General features: G+C 39.0%; 1 protein-coding gene across 5 annotated transcripts in view; it reads left to right on the forward strand.

The window, feature by feature from the left end:
• The window catches only part of JPH1 (junctophilin 1), a 79,789-nt gene extending 64,216 nt beyond the window's left edge, over positions 1 to 15,573 (forward strand). Inside the window, exons 4-6 of one of the 5 annotated variants that reach the window (XM_045896372.3) lie at positions 6,082 to 6,731; positions 13,015 to 13,110; positions 13,285 to 15,573. In XM_045896372.3, the coding sequence (XP_045752328.1) occupies positions 6,082 to 6,731; positions 13,015 to 13,095 (731 nt within the window). In that variant the 3' untranslated portion in view covers positions 13,096 to 13,110; positions 13,285 to 15,573. The remainder of the gene's footprint in view (positions 1 to 6,081; positions 6,732 to 13,014; positions 13,111 to 13,284) is intronic. The other 4 variants (XM_045896376.3, XM_045896375.3, XM_045896377.3 and 1 more) reach the window with 4 other exon arrangements.
• Positions 15,574 to 17,985: the final 2,412 nt, after the last annotated feature.

Below are 17,985 nucleotides of genomic sequence, written 5' to 3' on the forward strand. Positions count from 1 at the left end.
GGGTCTTTGGGAATTCTCATTTTTGGCTTAAAAGATTACATATACATGTTGTATTATATTTTATTTTAAGGATGCACAGAAGCTGTGTGATTTTTGGTTTTCAGCTACTATAGCTATTTTCACTTCAGTAAATTGGGATAATAATGCCTGCTTCCTAAGATTTTGGTGAAGCTTTAAATTGTGGAAAATACCTTGTATAAATAGCGGTCTCAGAACACTAAGTTACTACTCAGACCACCAAAGGAAGAGCAATTAAAAGTATAAGTAAGCAGTATGTATTTTAACTCTTAAGGATAATTGTTCTTCAGCTCCTCTGTAAATCTTCCAAGTTTGGGGTGAGGGGTGGGAGTAGGGGGCAGGAAGGAAAGTGAACAGATGCCAGTTTCTGTAAACAAATTGGTGGGGTGGTTTCTCCCTGTATTCTCAAGAGATGATGTTGTCAGCTCTTGCCCATTTGCAGAGAATAGGGCCACCTGCATTGTGTGACCTTGACTTGACCTCATGAGATGAAAGTGGCTGATAGGTGGAGTGGTGGCCAAAGGATATACGTGGCCTGCTTATGGGGGAGGAGCTGAGAGGTGAAGTGCCTACAGAGAGGGTGCTTGCTGCCTTGGAGTGCTGTCTGGGACAGCCCCAGGGTTTTCCCACTGCCTGGACCACTGACATTCATAAACTCAAGGCCTGTACCATCTTGTGCTGCATAGTCTGGGTCGTTACTCTTCACTCCTTCAAAAACTCCCACATAACACTACAATGTACCATTTTTTTTTAAATTTTTTTTTAAATGTTTTATTTATTTATTCATGAAAGTCAGAGAGAGAGAGGCAGAGGCAGAGGGAGAAGCAGGCTCCCCGCCTAGCAGGGAGCCCAATGCAGGACTCGATCCCAGAACCCTGGGATCATGACCTGAGCCGAAGGCAGACGCTTAACCATCTGAGCCACCCAGGCGCCCCGTACCATTTTTTTTTAATTGAAGTATACTTGACACACCAAATGTAACTTCGTTGAACTTTTTTATTTATTTATTTTAGAGAAAGTGAGTGGGAGCAGGGACAGGAGGGCCCAAGGGAGAGAGAATCTTAATCAGACTCTTTGCTGAGCATGGAGCCTGACGTGGGGCTCGGTCTCATGACCCTGAGATCATGACCTAAGCCGAAATCAAGAGCCAGACACTTAACTGGCTGAGCCACCCAGGTGCCCCGCCAGATGTTACTTTAGTTTCAGGTGTACAGCTTGGTGATTCCACAAGTTTGTACAGTTATGCTCTGCTCACTACAAGTGTAGCGACCATCTGTCACCCTATTACAATACCATTGACTGTATTCCCTATGCTGTACCTTTCATCCCCATGACTTACTCATTTCATAACTGGAAGCTTGTACCTTCCACTCACCTTCATCCATTTTGCCCATCCCTCCACCTCCCTCCCCTCTGGCAACCATCAATTCTCCATATTTATGAATCTATTTCTGCTTTTTGTTTGTTTTGCTTTTTAGATCCTACATATAAATGAAATTATGTGGTATTTGTCTTTCTCTGACTTACTTCATTTGGATAATACCCTCTAGGTCCATCCATGTTGTCACAAATGGCAAAAATTGCCTTTTTCATTGCTGAGTAACACTTCGTTGTGTGTATATACATCTTTTTTGTCCATTCATCTATCAAGGGCACTTGGGTTGCTTTCCATATCTTGATTATTGTAAGTAATGCTGCAATAAACATAGGGGTACATAGATCTGTTCAGATTAGTATTGTCATTTTCTTTGGCTAAATACCCAATAATGGAATACTAGATAATATGCTACTGTTAATTTTTTGAGGAACCTCCATGCTGTTTTCCACAGTGGCTACACCAATTTACATTTCCACCAACAGTGCACAAAGGTTCCTTTTTCTCCATATCCTCGCCAGTACTTATTTCTCGTCTAATACCAGCCATTCTGACAGATGTAAAGTGATATCTCATTGTGGACTTGATTTGCATTTCCCTGATGATTAGTGATGCTTAGGATTTTTCCATGTGTCTGTGGGCCATCTGTATGCCTTCTTTGGGAAAATGTCTGTTCAGGTCCTCTGCCCATTTTTCAGTCAGATTGTGGGGTTTTTTTCGTGTTGAGTTGCATTCGTTCTTGCATGTTTTAGACATTAACCCCTTATTGGATATATCATTTGCAAATATCTTCTCCCACTTAGTAAGTTGCCTTTTTGATTTGTTGGTTTTTCTTTGCAAAAGCTCTTTATTTTGGTGTAGTCTCAGTAGTTTATTTTTGCTTTTGTTTCCCTTGCCTGAGGAGACCTATCTAGAAAAATGTTGCTAGGGCTGCTGTCAAACAAGATTATTGCCTACGTTTTCTTCTAGGAGCTTTATGGTTTCAGGTCTCACATTTAGGTCTTTAATCCATTTTTATTTTTGTGTATGGTGTAAGAATCCTTTTGCATGTAGGTGTCCAGTTTTCCCAACAACCATTTATTGAAGGGACTGTCTTTTCCTTATTGTATATTCTTGCCTCCTTTGTCATAGTGTAATTGACCATATAAGCATGGATTTATTTCTCGGCTCTCTATTCTGTTCCATTGATCTATTTTTGTGCCAGTACAATACTATTTGGATTACTGTAGCTTTATAGTATATCTTGAAATCTGGGATTGTGATACCTCCAAGCTTTGTTTTTCTTTTTCAAGGCTGGTTTGGCTATAAAGGGTCTTTGGTAGTTCCATACAAATTTCAGGATTATTTTTGTTCTAGTTCTGTGAAAAATGCTATTGGTATTCTGATAGGGATTGTATTGAATCTGTAGATTGCTTTGGATAGAATGGGCATTTTAACAACATTAATTCTTTCAATCCATGAGCATGGAATGTCTTTCCATTTGTGGCATCTTCAATTTCTTCCATCAGTGTTTTTGGTGCAATTGTAAATGGGATTGTTTTCTTAATTTCTTTCTGCCACTTTGTTATTAGTGTATGGAAATACAACAGATTGCCATATATCAATTTTGTATCCTGCAACTTCCAAATTCATTTATTCTAATAGTTTCTTGGTGGAGTATTTAGGGTTTTCCTTTTTTAAATAAGATTTTATTTATTTTAGAGAGCTCGTGAGTGGGGGGAGGGGCAGAGGGAGAGAATCTTCAAGCAGACTCTCTGCTGAGTGCAGAGCCCAACACAGGGCTTGATCTCATGACCCATGAGATCATGACCTGAGCCAAAACCAAGAGCTGGACACTTAACCAACTGAGCCACCCAGGTTCCTCTAGGGTTTTCTATATATAGTATCTTGTCTTTTGCAAATAGTTTACTTTTTCCTTAATTTGTATGCCTTTATTTCTTTTTCTTGTCCAATTGCTGCAGCTAGAACTTCCAGAACTATGTTAAATAGAAGTGGCAAGAGTGGACATTCTTATTTCTGATGTTAGAGGAAAAGCTCTTAGTTTTTCACCACTGAATATGATGTTAGCTCTGGGCTTGTCATATGTGGCCTTTATTATGTTGAGGTATGTTCCCTCTAAACTCACTTTGTTGAGAATTTTTATCATGATTAAATGATGAGTTTTGATAAATGCTTTTTATGCATCTATTGAGATGATCATATGATTTTTATACTTCATTTTGTTAATGTAGTGTGTCACATGGCTTGATTTGCAAACATTGAACCGTCCTTTGCATCCCCAAAATAAATCCCAGTTGATCATGGCGAATGATTCATTTCATGTATTGTTAAATGAGGTTTGCTGATATTTTATTGGGAACTTGCACCTGTGTACATCAGAGCTATTGGACTGTAGTTTTTTTTTTTTTATAATGTCTCTGGTTTTTGTATGAGGGTAATGCTGGCCTTGTAGAATAAATTTGGAAGCTTTACTTCCTCTTCTGTTTTTTGGAATAATTTGAGGAGACTAGGTATTAACTCTTCTTTAGATGTTTGATAGAATTCACCTGTGAATCCATCTGGTCCTGGACTTCTATTTGTTGGGAGTTTTTGATTACCAATTCAATTTCATTACTAGTAATTGATATGTTCAGATTTTTCTATTTTTTCCTGATTCAGTTTTGGAAGATTGTTTTTAGGAATTTATTCATTTCTTCTAGATTATCCAATTTGTTGGCATATAATTTTTGTAGTAGTCTCTTTTGTATTTCTATGGTGCTGGCTGTTTTCCTTTGTTTCTGATTTTATTTTGCCATTTTTCTTAATGAGTCTGGCTAAATGTCAATTTTGTTTCATTTTTTTCTATTGTGTTTTTACTCTATTATTTCCTTCCTTCTACCAACTTTGAGCTTTTTCTCTTTTTTTCTAGTTCCTGTAGGTATAAGGTTAGATTGAGATTTTTCTTGAGGTACACCTGTATTTGCTGTACATTTCCCTCATAGATGTCCCTTTAGGGCATCCCAAAGATCTAGATCACTGTGTTTTTATTTTTGTTTGTTGAGTAGCATGTTGTTTAGTCTCCACATGTGTTTTTTTCGAGTTTTTTTTTTCTTATAATTGATTTCTAGTTTCAAACTGTTGTGGTCAGAAATGATGCATGATAGGATTTCAGTCTTCTTAAATTTATTGAGACTTGTTTTATGGCCTAACATGTGATCTAGCCTAGAGAATGTACCATGTGCACTTGAAAAGAATGTATATTCTGCTGGGTTTGGATGGGATGTTCTGTATATAATCTGTTAAGTCCATCTGGTCTAATGTATCATTCAAAGGCACTGCTCCCTTCTAAAGGGAGAAAATGACAGTAATCTAATAATAGTAGGAGACTTTAACACCCACTTACATCAATTGGTAGATCATCCAGGCAGAAAATAACTATCTGTTAATATTTGCTTTATGTATTTAGGTATTCCAGTGTTGGATGCATAGATCTTTACAGTTAGATTTTTAGATCCTCTTGTTGGATTGATCCCTTTATCATTACGTAAAGCCCTTCGTTGTGTCTTTAAGTCTATTTTGTCTGATATAAGTATTGCTTCCCCAGCTTTTTTATAAGTACATATCTGTCAATAATTATTTTAAAAGTAAATGGTCTAAATGCTCCAGTTGAAAGACATAGAATGAAGGAATGGATAGAAAACAAGACCTATCTATATATGCCAACAAGAGACTCACTTCAGACCTAAGGAGAGAGACTGAAAATGAAGGGGTAGGAAAAGATACTCCATGCCAATGAAAACAAAAAAAAGTCCATGTAGCAACACTTATATCAGGGCCCCTTTCTTTAAATGAAAATGTTTCCATTTAGAAAAATAACATGTTTGTTATAAACAATCCTAAAGTATTTAGAAAAAGAAAAAAAAAAATCCAGGGACTAGTGTGTCAAAAGACAACTGCCTTGTCATGACTTTGATGCTTGCAGAAGCTGTTGAAGGACTCCAGGAGGTTTAAATGATATTTTGATGGGGCACCTGGGTGGCTCAAGGAGTTAAGCATCTGCCTTCAGCTCAGGTCCTGGGCTCAAGCCCCACATCAGGCTCCCTGCTCAGTGGGAAGTCTTTTTCTCCCTCTGCCCCTTCCCCCAACTCTCAAATCTTTAAAAAATAAAAATAAAAAATGATCCTTTGATGAAGTAGCATTACAAATGTCATCTGCAGGTTCTATTCTTACTTATACAGTAGATGCTCTGTTAGGTGTTAATTTATTAAGTAATTTAAATATTTTAATCTACTAAACATACAAGAGTCAGCTTGAGTGTGTACTTTGTGTTTTAGTTACTCTGCAAAATTTGAATATGTAGCTTAATTATGGTGTTATCACCAGTGCTCCATCAACATGAATTTCACCTCAGTGTTCGGCAAGCAGGCAGGAATGATGCAATTATTAGGAAGTCAGAACTGTTTAACCTTTACGGCTATCAAAATAGTATAAATAATGGTAAATATTAACTTTTTCTGCAACAAATAATCTTTTCCCCTCAGAAATGAGATGTGCTTATGTTTAATCCAAGCCTTGGCAATATTTTTAAAAGAAAAAAAAAAGGAATGGCTAATCTGACGTAGCAAAAATGCATATAGATAGCCAGAAGGAACAAGCCTTTATGCCTTATCTTTTTTATTACCTTCCTTCTGTTGTCAATTTTTCCCCAGGCCCAGATTATATCAAACAGAGATTTCAGGAAGGTGTAGATGCTAAAGAAAATCCAGAAGAAAAAGTACCAGAAAAGCCACCTACACCAAAGGAATCTCCTCATTTTTATCGCAAAGGCACGACACCCCCCAGGTCTCCTGAAGCAAGTCCCAAACAAAGCCACTCTGCCCAGCCCTCCTCCCCAAAACCCACAAAGAAGCAGAACCCCAGCTCAGGGGCAAGACTCAACCAAGACAAACGGAGTGTGGCTGATGAGCAGGTGACAGCCATCATCAATAAGCCTTTGATGTCAAAGGCTCCCACAAAGGAGGTGGGAGCCATGGTGCCCACGTCCAAGTACTCTGGCCGCCACCACATCCCCAACCCCAGTAATGGGGAACTGCATTCTCAGTACCACGGCTACTATGTGAAACTGAACGCCCCCCAGCACCCCCCAGAAGACGTGGAGGAAGAGGAAGGATCAAGCCCGTCTTCCTCAGCGCTGGTGCACAAGCCAGCACCCAACAAATGGAGTCCCCCTAAATCTGTGACAAAACCAGTTGCCAAAGAAAGCAAAGCTGAGCCAAAAGCTAAGAAGTCTGAACTTGCTATACCAAAGAATCCAGCAAGCAACGATTCATGCCCTTCTTTGGAAAAAGAAGCCAATTCAGTAAGTTGTGCACGATGTGTTTTTTTGCTTCCTTTTGGTTCCTTCAGGTAGCAGCGTAGGGTGACTTGCATCTTGATGACAGCTTGTCTGGCAAAAGTCCTGACGAGCATAGGACTACGTAGGATAGAGCTTAGCACATTTGTAGCCTGAGACAGCAAAGAGCTCTTGGGGCAGAAATTTGTTCCTGTCCCCTCAGTCACCCATCTTAAATATCATTCAGGTAGCCAGCTTGTTACTGAATCATGTGTTAGCAAGCCTTTCCCCACACTTCTTGGTAAATTTTGTGGTAGCTTAGTTTGAGCTGCTATGACAAAAATGCCATAAACTGGGTGGCTTAAACAACAAAATTTCTTCTTTCTTCTAATTCTGGAGGCTGGGAGTCCCAAGATCAAGGTGCCACAGACTTGATGTCTGGTAAGAACCCAATTCCTGGTTCATAGGCCTTCTTGCTGTACCCTCCCAGGGCTGAGAGAAACAGCACGCTCTCTCATGTCTCCTACAAGGGCACTAATCCCCTCATGAGGGCTCCACCCTCATGACCCAGGGCCCCCCTCCAAATACCATCACACTGGGGATTAGGGTTTCAACATATGAATTTTGGAGGAGCACATGTAGCTAACTCTCTGATTGATTGCCTAGAAAGGAATCATGGGCACTGACAAGGGCCGGGTCCTCTCACAGCCCTAGCTGGGAAAAGAGTTCCACCACCAGTTGCTAGGTTCTTAGCCATGCTCTTGAGCCTCACAAAAGACATAAAGGAATGGATAGAAAACAAGACTTATTTATGTCTGTGTGCCTAGAAGAGACTCATTTCAGACCCAAAAAGACAGACTAAAAGTGAAGGAGAAGGAAAAGATAGATACTCCAGTCAGCATCTTTAGACAAAAGAACATTTTTTGTAGCTATTGTGAATTATTCTCCTAAATAGTTTGGATTTTACTCAATTAGGCTTTGCCACTAGAACATTTTCTTTTCAACTGTTTAAAATTACTTTGGTCTTCTAACTTCTCAGTATAAGTGCTTCTAAAAGTTTAGTTTTCTGGTAAATGCTAGTTTTATTTTCAATTAGTCTTGAGCATTTAAGGGTTTTAATTAGTCAACCAGAACGCTATTTGTTATTGATAAGTGTCATTTGATGAGCATGTAGAGATTTGAATAACATATGGAATTAATACTTTATCAAATTCTATAGAATTTATAAAATCCTGAAGCTAAGTAATTATTCATAAAAAATTGACCAACTGATCTGTTGACCTAGTCACATGTTTTTGGAACAGATGTGTTGCATGTTAAGTGCAGCTTAGGGAAGAAGCCACAGCTGACCCAATATTTACTAATTTCTGAGACATTTGCATAAAGGTGCAGATTAAGAGAGTTGTATTATATTCTTGTTGACCAACTTAAACTGAACAGACAAAAGAAAAAAACAGGTTTGAACAGTAACAACGTTAAACAATTGAAATGCATCTTTTTTTATTAACTTACATTTGCTGTTTCTTAGGTTTATTTTGCTAACATTTACAAACACTGGTTCTCATCTTTTTTATCATCTACGTCTAAATTAATCAGATTAACTACGTTAACTTCCTGAGAGTCATCCTCCATGGGGATAAATGGTTTTTAAGACAAACGAAGTCGATTAGTTTGCCTGATTTACAAGGGTGAAATTCAAACAATGCAAGGCCATATAGTTTCTACCTTGCGGTATCCAGTAGTGGGGTTCAGTTGACCTCTAGAACTGCCTAAGAGGAAGTGAATGGCCCAGTGTCCTACACACAGTCTGTGAAATGTTACTACTGTGTGATAAATTCACAGCCTCCTTATTTAGGAAAAGTATCTTTTTTACTTACGTGCAGAACCATCTGATTCTTGGAGGTAGCCAAGCATCCTGCAGCCTGGTAGGCTGGTCTCTAGGGCTCCCTTCCACATCCCAGGAGAAAGGAGGCCTAGCCCTCTGCAGCCTCTGTGCATGACAGGAACTGGAAGTCAAGATTGCCTTGGCACCGGGGCGCCTGAGTGGCTCAGATGGTTAAGCGTCTGCCTTTGGCTCAGGTCATGATCCCAGGGTCCTGGGATCGAGTCCCGCATCGGGCTCTCTGCTCTTTGGGAGCCTGCTTCTCCCTCTGCCTCTCTCTCTCTCTGTCTCTCATGAATAAATAAATAAAATCTTTAAAAAAAAAAAATCCACTGACCTTAAATGAGGCTTTATTAAAAAAAAAAAAGATTGCCTTGGCACCTTCATGTGAAGATTTTAACAGTTAACCTTCTTTTCCTGATCATAACACAAAACTGCCTTTCACACTCCTGACGACTGTTTTCTTGACAGTTTAGAAGTGATAAAATCATCATGAAGGTAGCTAATGAACCACCTTTAAAACTAAGGAGTACTGCGTACAATTTTGAGATAGACACTGTGTAAGTTAGAGGTTTATAAATAACTTGAAAACTCAAAGGAATATTCACAACGAAGCACACACTGGAGGGAAAAACCAGACTGAAGTGGTGTTCGTTGTGGGCAACCGAGACATCTAGTATGAGTCAGAATCGTCATTTTTCGGGTTGTTGAATACACTGGGATCTGGAATTTTAGTCACCAGCTTATTGACTGAGACAGGATACGCTGGTGGCTAAGGCTGTGGACTCTGGTGCCAGACTTCCTAGGTTCAAATCCCAGTTGTGTTGCTTCTCAGTTGTGTGACCTTGGGCAAGTTTCCTACCTGCTCTGTGAGTTGTTTTCCTCATCTCTACCTATATCATGGGGCTGTTTTGAAGGTTAAATGAGTTAGTACTTACACAGCTCTTAGCACAGTGCATAGCACATGGTAAGTGCTCAAAAAGCAGTGGCCATTATTGTCCCAATACTGTAGTCGTTGAAGCATAAAATAGTTCATAAATAAATATTCCAATAGATTTTGACCCATCCTCAGGACCACCCTGGATAGCCATCTCCTAGAAAAACAGAAAACCTTCTGAGACACAGGCTAATACTTAGCAAATTTAACTACTTGATATAAGCAGTAAGAGATGGGGGGCTATGCCACGGATAACTCTATAACCTTCTTGAGAAACGTTGGACTCCTGTGGGCCATGGTTGCATACAGACTGATATTCCATGGAAACACATTCTGTGCGGTACCCACCTCTTTGTAGGATTTTGCAGCATGGGTAGGATCCAGTAGAGACATCATTACAGCCTGATCATCAAACAGACTAGCAAGGAGTCTTCTAATTCGCAATCTTGACTCCTTCTGAGAACTGCCTGCACTTTTTCTCAGCCATTACTCTCTTCCAGTTCTATTTGGAAATTAAGGCATCCCTGTCACGTCAATTTTGAACCAAGTACACACACACTAAAACCCTACAAACAGTAAATACATATAAACTTGCCTATTTATACTAAATTTTTTTTCTTTTCATGTTTTTAGAGAAATTTTAGATTTAACAGACTATAGTAACTCTTCAGAAGATTCCTCAGTTTTAAATGAGTAATAGTCTTTTGAAGAAAAGATACATTTCTTGAGTTAGAACTTCATATTTCCATATTTCCCCACACTTTATTTTCTAACTGCCTAAAAGTTCTTCCAATCCAGATTTGCACTTTGCCCTGCTACAACTCCTTTTATTACACCTGTCTCAGTCAGTCTTGAAAAGCAAGACTGATTTTTTTTTTCATTTTGCTATTTTAAGCTACAACTGGCTACCACAGTCATGTTTATGAGACTTCATCTTAAAGCTTTCCACCCTGTGTCCAGCCTAGGTACCTGAAGAACACTGAGGTCACGTCTTGAGATCTGCCTATTAAACATAGCATCCCAGAACTTATTTGCCACCTGATTGCTGTTTGAATTTTTTATTGCTGCCTTACCCTCATCTGCACTGAATCATCTTTTAAAAAAGCTTTATAAATGGAGTTGTACAGTTGGATAAATATATATACATGTCTATCTATATATTTATATATAAATATGTACATGTATACATATATATATATCTCCATCCAGAAATGCTAATGAATTCAAAAAGTTAGATAAACTCATAGAACCTTGTAAGGATTTATGAAATGGGAGTTAAAAGTCCAGACACAGCTTAGACTTTTGAAGTTAGATTCACTGAAGGCACTTTCTCTGTTTTTCCACTTTTCCTTGGTCCACTATAAGACACTAAACTCTACATTGTGTTGTTCTGACCTCATATACTTTTCCTCATCTTTAATATCACTGTCTTCAGGAATTATGAATTAAATCCACTGGCCCAAAAGAGTTACATGAATCCAAACTTAATATATTCATGAGCAAAATCTAATCAAAGTTTGTGATAGTAATAGCATTCCTTAATCTCCATGCTGAGTTATGTTGAAAGATTTCAATTATTTTCTGAGTTATGTTTCCTACACTAGACATTTTAAGTTAATCATTATTGAAGAGTTACATAGATTTGAACCCTCCTAGTACCTTAGAATACAACTATTCTAAAAAGAACAATTGGTCCTATCAAGATTTGATTGGTTTTCTGCTACCACGAAATCAGTGGATATAGATGAAAATGCCATTTTCAAGAACTTGATTAGAAATTATTATTTTTAAACTAAGGCCTATAGCTATACAGGGATATAGGGGGAAAAAAAACAGCTCTGAAGTAGACAAAGTTTAATTTTAGTTTTGTAATTTGCTTAAACTGGATGAGTAACCTTGGGCAAGACTTACCTTCTCGGAGCTCTGTAACTTGTAATCACCTGTGAAGAAAAAATCATATACCCAACAATACTTATTATTAGCCCACTGCCTGGCATATAAAGACCTGCAATAAATGTGCTTTTTCCTCCCCTTTACTTGGGGTTTAGGAACTAGGGTTTTTCTTCTTCCTAGTAGTCCCCATCTCAAGGATACCCATTTTTACTTCCTTTTCTCCCCCACTCTGATTTTACTAATCACCTTGTTCTTCATTTAAGTCAGTGAATTAATAAGGTCAACAACCACATCCACAACACCTGGAAAAGTACCAGAAGATAGCAGGTGTTCATAATGAAAACCCGGATGAATTGGGTGACCCATATGTGCCGGGTGCACGGTGGTGAACAAAGCACAGCTCCCACCACCATGGAACTCAGTCTAGGGCAAAGACGGAGATTAACAAGAAGTGACAAAGTGCGAAGTGTTATGAGAAACGAAAACCAGGGCACTCTGACCCCTGCCAGGGAGGTTGTGGCCCCAGCTGGGGAGGAGACCTCCTATAAGGATGTGACCCAAGCTCTATATCTTGCAATATGAGCACTGGACCAATTGCAATTCCAGTCTTTCTTACCTCCCCGCCCCCCCTCCAAAAATCACACCAGTACCACATTTGAGGACTCTGTTATCCTGTTTCAATGTAGCCTCATTCAGTATTCAAATCTAGTACAACTGTTTCCTCATCTGTAAAATAACAATTAAAATACCCCACCCACCTCATAAGGCCAGCTTAGAACACAGTTAATATTAAAAAATTAGACACTATTTTAATAGTAAATACCAAGATCAGGTCTCTGTAATAAAGATGGTCAAGCATGAGCAGCTCTTGAACAATGGGTCAATAAGGTTGGCTTTTTAAACAAGTAAAGAAAGTTTGGGTACCTTGGCTAGCTGGTATTTATTACAGCCGTATTTATCAAAACAGGATTCTGCAGTTTAATAGAACTTGATTTCTGAAACGTGGTGGCTGTGAGCAAAGAAGTGAAGAATTAAGACCTGTAAGATCATTTCTGCAAGTGTTTAACTTCCCGCTTGCAATTTTTACTTTAAGGATGGCGTGGTATCCAAAACTCTGACCAGGAAAAGCAAGAGTCCTAAATTTTTCCTGAGAGGTCTCAGGACCCCTAAAGACTTTAGTCTGACTTTCTAATTGCCTTCATGAGGAAATAATTCATCTAAATTACACCTTAACAAAAAGTGCGTATCCACTCTCCATTAGTCCCTCACCCCATTATGGCGAACTCTCACCCAGACTGCTGTTGTCAGATGTTCTGAGGTGAATGAACTAGATTGTCAGTCATTTTTTTTTTTTTTTAGATTTAATCAGGACTGGATTCATTTCATAGTGAAAGTGCGGAGACGGCTGCACCTAAATACGGCATTGCTATTTTTAGTTTATACCTTTTGGAGCTGCTGTCATTCACTGCAACGGGGTTGAGGTTTTTATTTATGTATTTGTTTGTTTGTTTTGGGGGGGTAATTGATTTTATGAGCTTGCTTACATGTGGATATTAACATGGAAACATTATGCTTGTTTTGTTCTGTTTCATTTCCAGGGCCCTAATTCAGTCATGATTGTCCTCGTCATGCTGTTGAATATCGGGTTGGCCATTCTTTTTGTTCACTTTCTAACTTGACTGGAATTAGGAAAGGTAAGCATAGCCTTAATTTCTATATAAAATCACCATCTATAACATTCTTTTCCCATTATTTCAATTTACTTTTTTTTTTTAAACAACTGCATATTGTCCTTCACTTTAATTTTGGCTGTGCCTGAATGTGATTCGACATAGTTACTTAATGCTGTAACTGTTTTGACCCTTCAGTGAAGTTATGACAACTAGCGGTGTTAGCCCGCAGTTCTCTGCCGTGGCATCATCAGCCCCTTAAATGGCACGCCCCAGTCAGACTCAGACTCAGGGAAGGAGGCTTGGAATTAGGCTGGGATCGCGAAAGAGATGAAACTTGGAAAATTCAGCCAGAGGACCTGTTCGGTCCCCCTGGGAATGCTTGGTGGCCTTGGGGTCCTCTGGGAGCTGAAGCAAGCAGCCGTGTTGGAGAGCAAAACTTAATAATCGTTCTCTCTTAAAATCTGCTGAAGCAGCCCCCATCCGGCGAAGTTCTTGGCATTGGCTACTCCATCTGTCCTAGCAGAGTGTGACTAAACTGGAAATGTATGGAGCTGCACTTTTTTTTTTTTTTCCTGATGGAAGTCAACAGCTGCCTTACTATTTTACCATCTGACGTTTTTAGTAGGGAGCTGGGAAAACAAACGACTGCCCGAAGAATGCGGTCGGAGGATTGTGTTGCTGCGGCCATGGTTCCAACACTCACTCCTATCTCATTAGAAGAAATAGGTAGCGGCATCACTCACCAGTCTTACGCCATGACCTGCTGCTTTAACATCTCCTGGAATGTTCTGGGAGAGAACGTTTCGTTTGCTTGGGCACGCCTCTGTTCCTTCTTGCTGTTTATTGAAGTAGGATGTATAGCCCTCTACAGTGTATGGTCCTGGCTGGAGGAAACACACTTGTTGCATCTCAAGGAAGAGAAACAACAACATTCTAGAGAGGATGTGTTCGTTGCGATAGCAATACATCATTTTTTTTTTTTCATGCCGTTTAGTCTTCCTAAACCTGTAACGGGCTGTTTAAAATTTAGCAGTGATGAAGGCATTATACCTTCCTAAGAAATAATTTTAAATAGTTTTAATTATGCCCTTAGGAGGTGCTAAATTTTAAAAGCTGAAAGACAACAGAATTCTAAGAAGTGTAGTCAAAACGTTGCATGGATTGCAGTAATCAGTGTTTAAAGGATTCAGTTTCATTGCTGACGTACTTTACAACCAAATAAAATCTTGTCAGTGACTATGTTAATTCCCATGAAAGTTAAGCAAGATGCTATTAATAACTGCTCTGGTCTTTTTTTTTTTTTCTTCCAACTTAAATTTTTGTTGAATACATTCAGGTAGAGCGTAAAGCTTTGTTAAACTTCTGCTTCTCAATTTTACGCCTTTACGTGTGTTTCAAAGTCCTTTCGTAATTTTATTTCACATTTTAAAGGCTTAGACGTTTTTATTTAAATATTTGTCTTTTGCAGTCCTTTGTTATTCTGACATCTGATTTTTTTTTTTTTTTTGCTGTTTTATAATTCATCCTTTATTACTCAGAAGCATGCTTATTACTTAGAGACACTACGTGGTCTTTATAAAGATAATTATTTAAAAAGAAATCAGGGGAGGAAAGGTATCTTAAATCTCTCTAAGACATTACATTGTGGAGAAGGAGCTAGCTATTCCTAAATATTTTCATGAGATCTGCATGGTTTAATCAGATTCTTGCTACCTTTTCAATGCAGAAGAGACCACTCACGTGTTAGCACAGGTGTGGACTGAATGCTTTGTCACCTGCAGGGTAGTAACCCAGTGATGTTTTTTGCAGAAGTGCAATATGTTGAGACTCCTGGGTGTGACCAATATGGAATAAAGAAGAAAGCAGAAAGAGAGCAAATGAAAATTACAACTTGTATATTTATTTATTTTTTACATTTTGCTTTGACTTTTAAATTTAGGAAGTACGTTTTTAGCCAAGAAACGTTTAAGCTCCTGTGTCAGTCTCCGTACTCTCACTGCGCCTTCCTAACCCCATAGCTCTTGATGCTGGGAAAGCGGATTTTTTTAAAAAAAATAAAATATTTAATCTTACTAAGTGTTTATTTAAAACGTGTAATGCTTTGGAAATAATGGGTAACAGATAACTAAAGGATATGTTTATAAAGTGAGCATGTTGTTTCCATTTATAAATATATGTATGATTTATAAGCTTTTTTAAAAACAAAGCTCAAATTGTTGGTATTTTTCTAAAACGTGCACAGCTGTATTTTACATGAAAGGCTCTTTCTAATGGGTTGTTATACTGTGCTCTACATTTTGGACAAGCACATGAAGTCTGCCAATGTACTTAACAAAACATGACCTTGTTTATTTAAAGTTTCTTGCTGTGAAAAAGAACTCCCTACCTGTGGGTTCCTTTATTTATAATCCTCGAAACCAAAATGTATAATGTACAGTTTTCACAACTGTATCCGCTCTAATAAAAAGAGAAAGTTGGTTATTACGTGTGTTTCCTTTGTGAGTCAATTACTGTCTTGAGTTATGTGGAATTTGGGGGTTGGTGGGTTGTATTAAGAGATCTGCTGACAAACTGACAAAAATGGGGTACAAAATGCTCAAAGCAGCCACGGGGGAGAAGGTAGTTGCACCATTATTTCTTTCTACGTTTCTTTCATCCTGGGCTTTCCAACCAATTTTGTAAAATAAGATTCATTTTCCTGCTTAGTGCCTTCATTAATTGGATTAGTTCCTTAGCTAGGGTTTTAAGTCTGCCCCTGTTGTTAAGGAAAACTCAAAGTTGGAGTAAATCCCCCTCCTGCACGGGTACTTTTCAAGAAATTAAAGTTTTTGGACAATTGTGCCTCAAATAAGTTAATATGTTGCTATGGCCCCTGTTGAGACACATTTCGGGAAGCTTAGGCACACTGTGCATAATAAACTTGCCGCCACTAGAATTTCCAGCCCCTGGGCTCCCTTTGAAGCCATTGGGTACCGGCCCAGGCCGCCCTGACCCCTAGCAAGCTCCCTATGAGGGACGGTGAAAGGCCCGCCTCCAAAACAGCTTCCCAGGGAGCCGCCATGGTGCTTTCACATCCCCAAACGAGCCACTCCTGCTGAAGGCTAAGGTCTTGGAGACCCCTGTATAAAGAACGCATCAAGTTAGCACCTCTAAGTAGTCAAAGATGGAACAGCTTAAGGGATTCATCTCCCAGTACAATCTAAAAGAATGGAACACAAACTCTTCTGGAGCGGGTGGGAAAAAGCACAGGGTGCTAGAAAGATTATCGATTCCAGTTTCAGGTCCAAACCACAAGTTTTGATGGCTGAAGCCAAAGCTGGGGTAAAGACTTTGTGGTTGGGAAATCTGGAAAATACTCTATGTGCCCTTTTAATGCAATAACTGTTCCAGGAACTATGGTAAGCAGGCTCCCCAGGCATACACTCGATGCGACCCGCAGCCCTCCTCCCGTGCTCTGTAAACTTGCGTAGCCTCGTCTTTCCAACCCAGTATGTGGCTGCCCACGGGGCTTATTCGGTCAGCACAGCATAACCAACGGCTCATCAGGCTGGGTTTGATTAGCCTGGGTTTGGGAACTGTCTACGTCCAGCATTTCCTTCTGCCCCCAAAAGTACTGACAAGTACTTCAGTGTTCTGTACTTGCCCCGATAGGAATCTCATGTATGGGAGTAGGAGGAAATAGCAAAATATACAGAATAAAATAAATAGTCCTGAATGCAGTGAATATGGATAAAATTCTCGGCTACGGTCGTGACTGATTACGGATTTTTCTCTAGTCTGTGCCCTGGTTTCCTCATCTCTAAAATGGGTGTAACCAGAGCACTGACCTCACAGTGTGGTTGTGAAGGTGAAATGAGGTCATTTCTGTTAAGTGCTCAGTACAGTGCCTGGCTCATAGTAACTGTTGTGTTAGCTTTTGCCAGTTGGAGGAATGAGGAAAAAAAAATGTTAATTTCTGTAAGTGTCTCAAACACATTAAAAAATAGAGTGAGATCCCACTATAAAGGCCTCTTTTTAAAGCTTAATTATGTCACAGGTCATATTACGTTCTTTCTTCCTTTTTCACTGTGAAAATCAAAGGCCACCCTTCACCAGAGTTCCTTCTCTACGCTAAAATGCAATTTTCTGTATAGTATGATGTGAGACATTTGCTTTACAAAGCATATTCACTTAAGTGACTCATTAGATTCTTACAAGATCCCTAGGGAAGAATTCCTGCATTTAAATGACTTGCCCAAGGGTAGCCAAAAAGTTATAAAAATTTGTATCTGAGTCCCAGATCGGATTCTAAATGTGCTTTTTCATTTCATATATTGGTTATTATTATTCCACACTGTCATACTCATCAACCATAAAAAGGCAGAAAACATGATCTGATTTAGGTAAACTATTAGAATTAACACAAAAGTGAGGGCCTGAGATTTGTTCAGCTAGTGATTGGTAAAGCAGCTCACTTACCACCGTAAAGAGTATATCAATCTTTGAAGAGAATTCTGGAGAGAAGATTTGGAGGGAGAGACAGACTCAGCAGAAGATTACAGTACTCATGTACAAGTCTTTCCTTTTCCCATCCTTGCCCCAAGCAAACTCATTCATGAAATATCAAGAACAACATCAAGTGTTCAATGGAATCATAACATTTGTTTAAGGGAAAGCAACAGAGGTCTTTGGTCTTAGGTCTAGCATTGTTGTAGAGGTACCAGGTGATGGAATCCACCACCTAAAGATGCGCATTTTAAAAGCAGTTTTATATCAGATAATTGGGCCAAATAAAAGTGAGCGGAGGTTAGAAACATTCAGATCCACACAATATTTAAAAGGATAGACAGAATGCAAGTTGGTACAGCCACTTTGGAAAACAGTGTGGAGGTTCCTCAAAAATTTAAAAATAGGGCG

Source organism: Mirounga angustirostris, unplaced genomic scaffold (assembly GCF_029215605.1).
Source record: "Mirounga angustirostris isolate CCGP_5_RB_7025 unplaced genomic scaffold, mMirAng1.0.hap1 SCAF_4, whole genome shotgun sequence".
Classification (NCBI taxonomy): Eukaryota; Metazoa; Chordata; class Mammalia; order Carnivora; family Phocidae; genus Mirounga; species Mirounga angustirostris.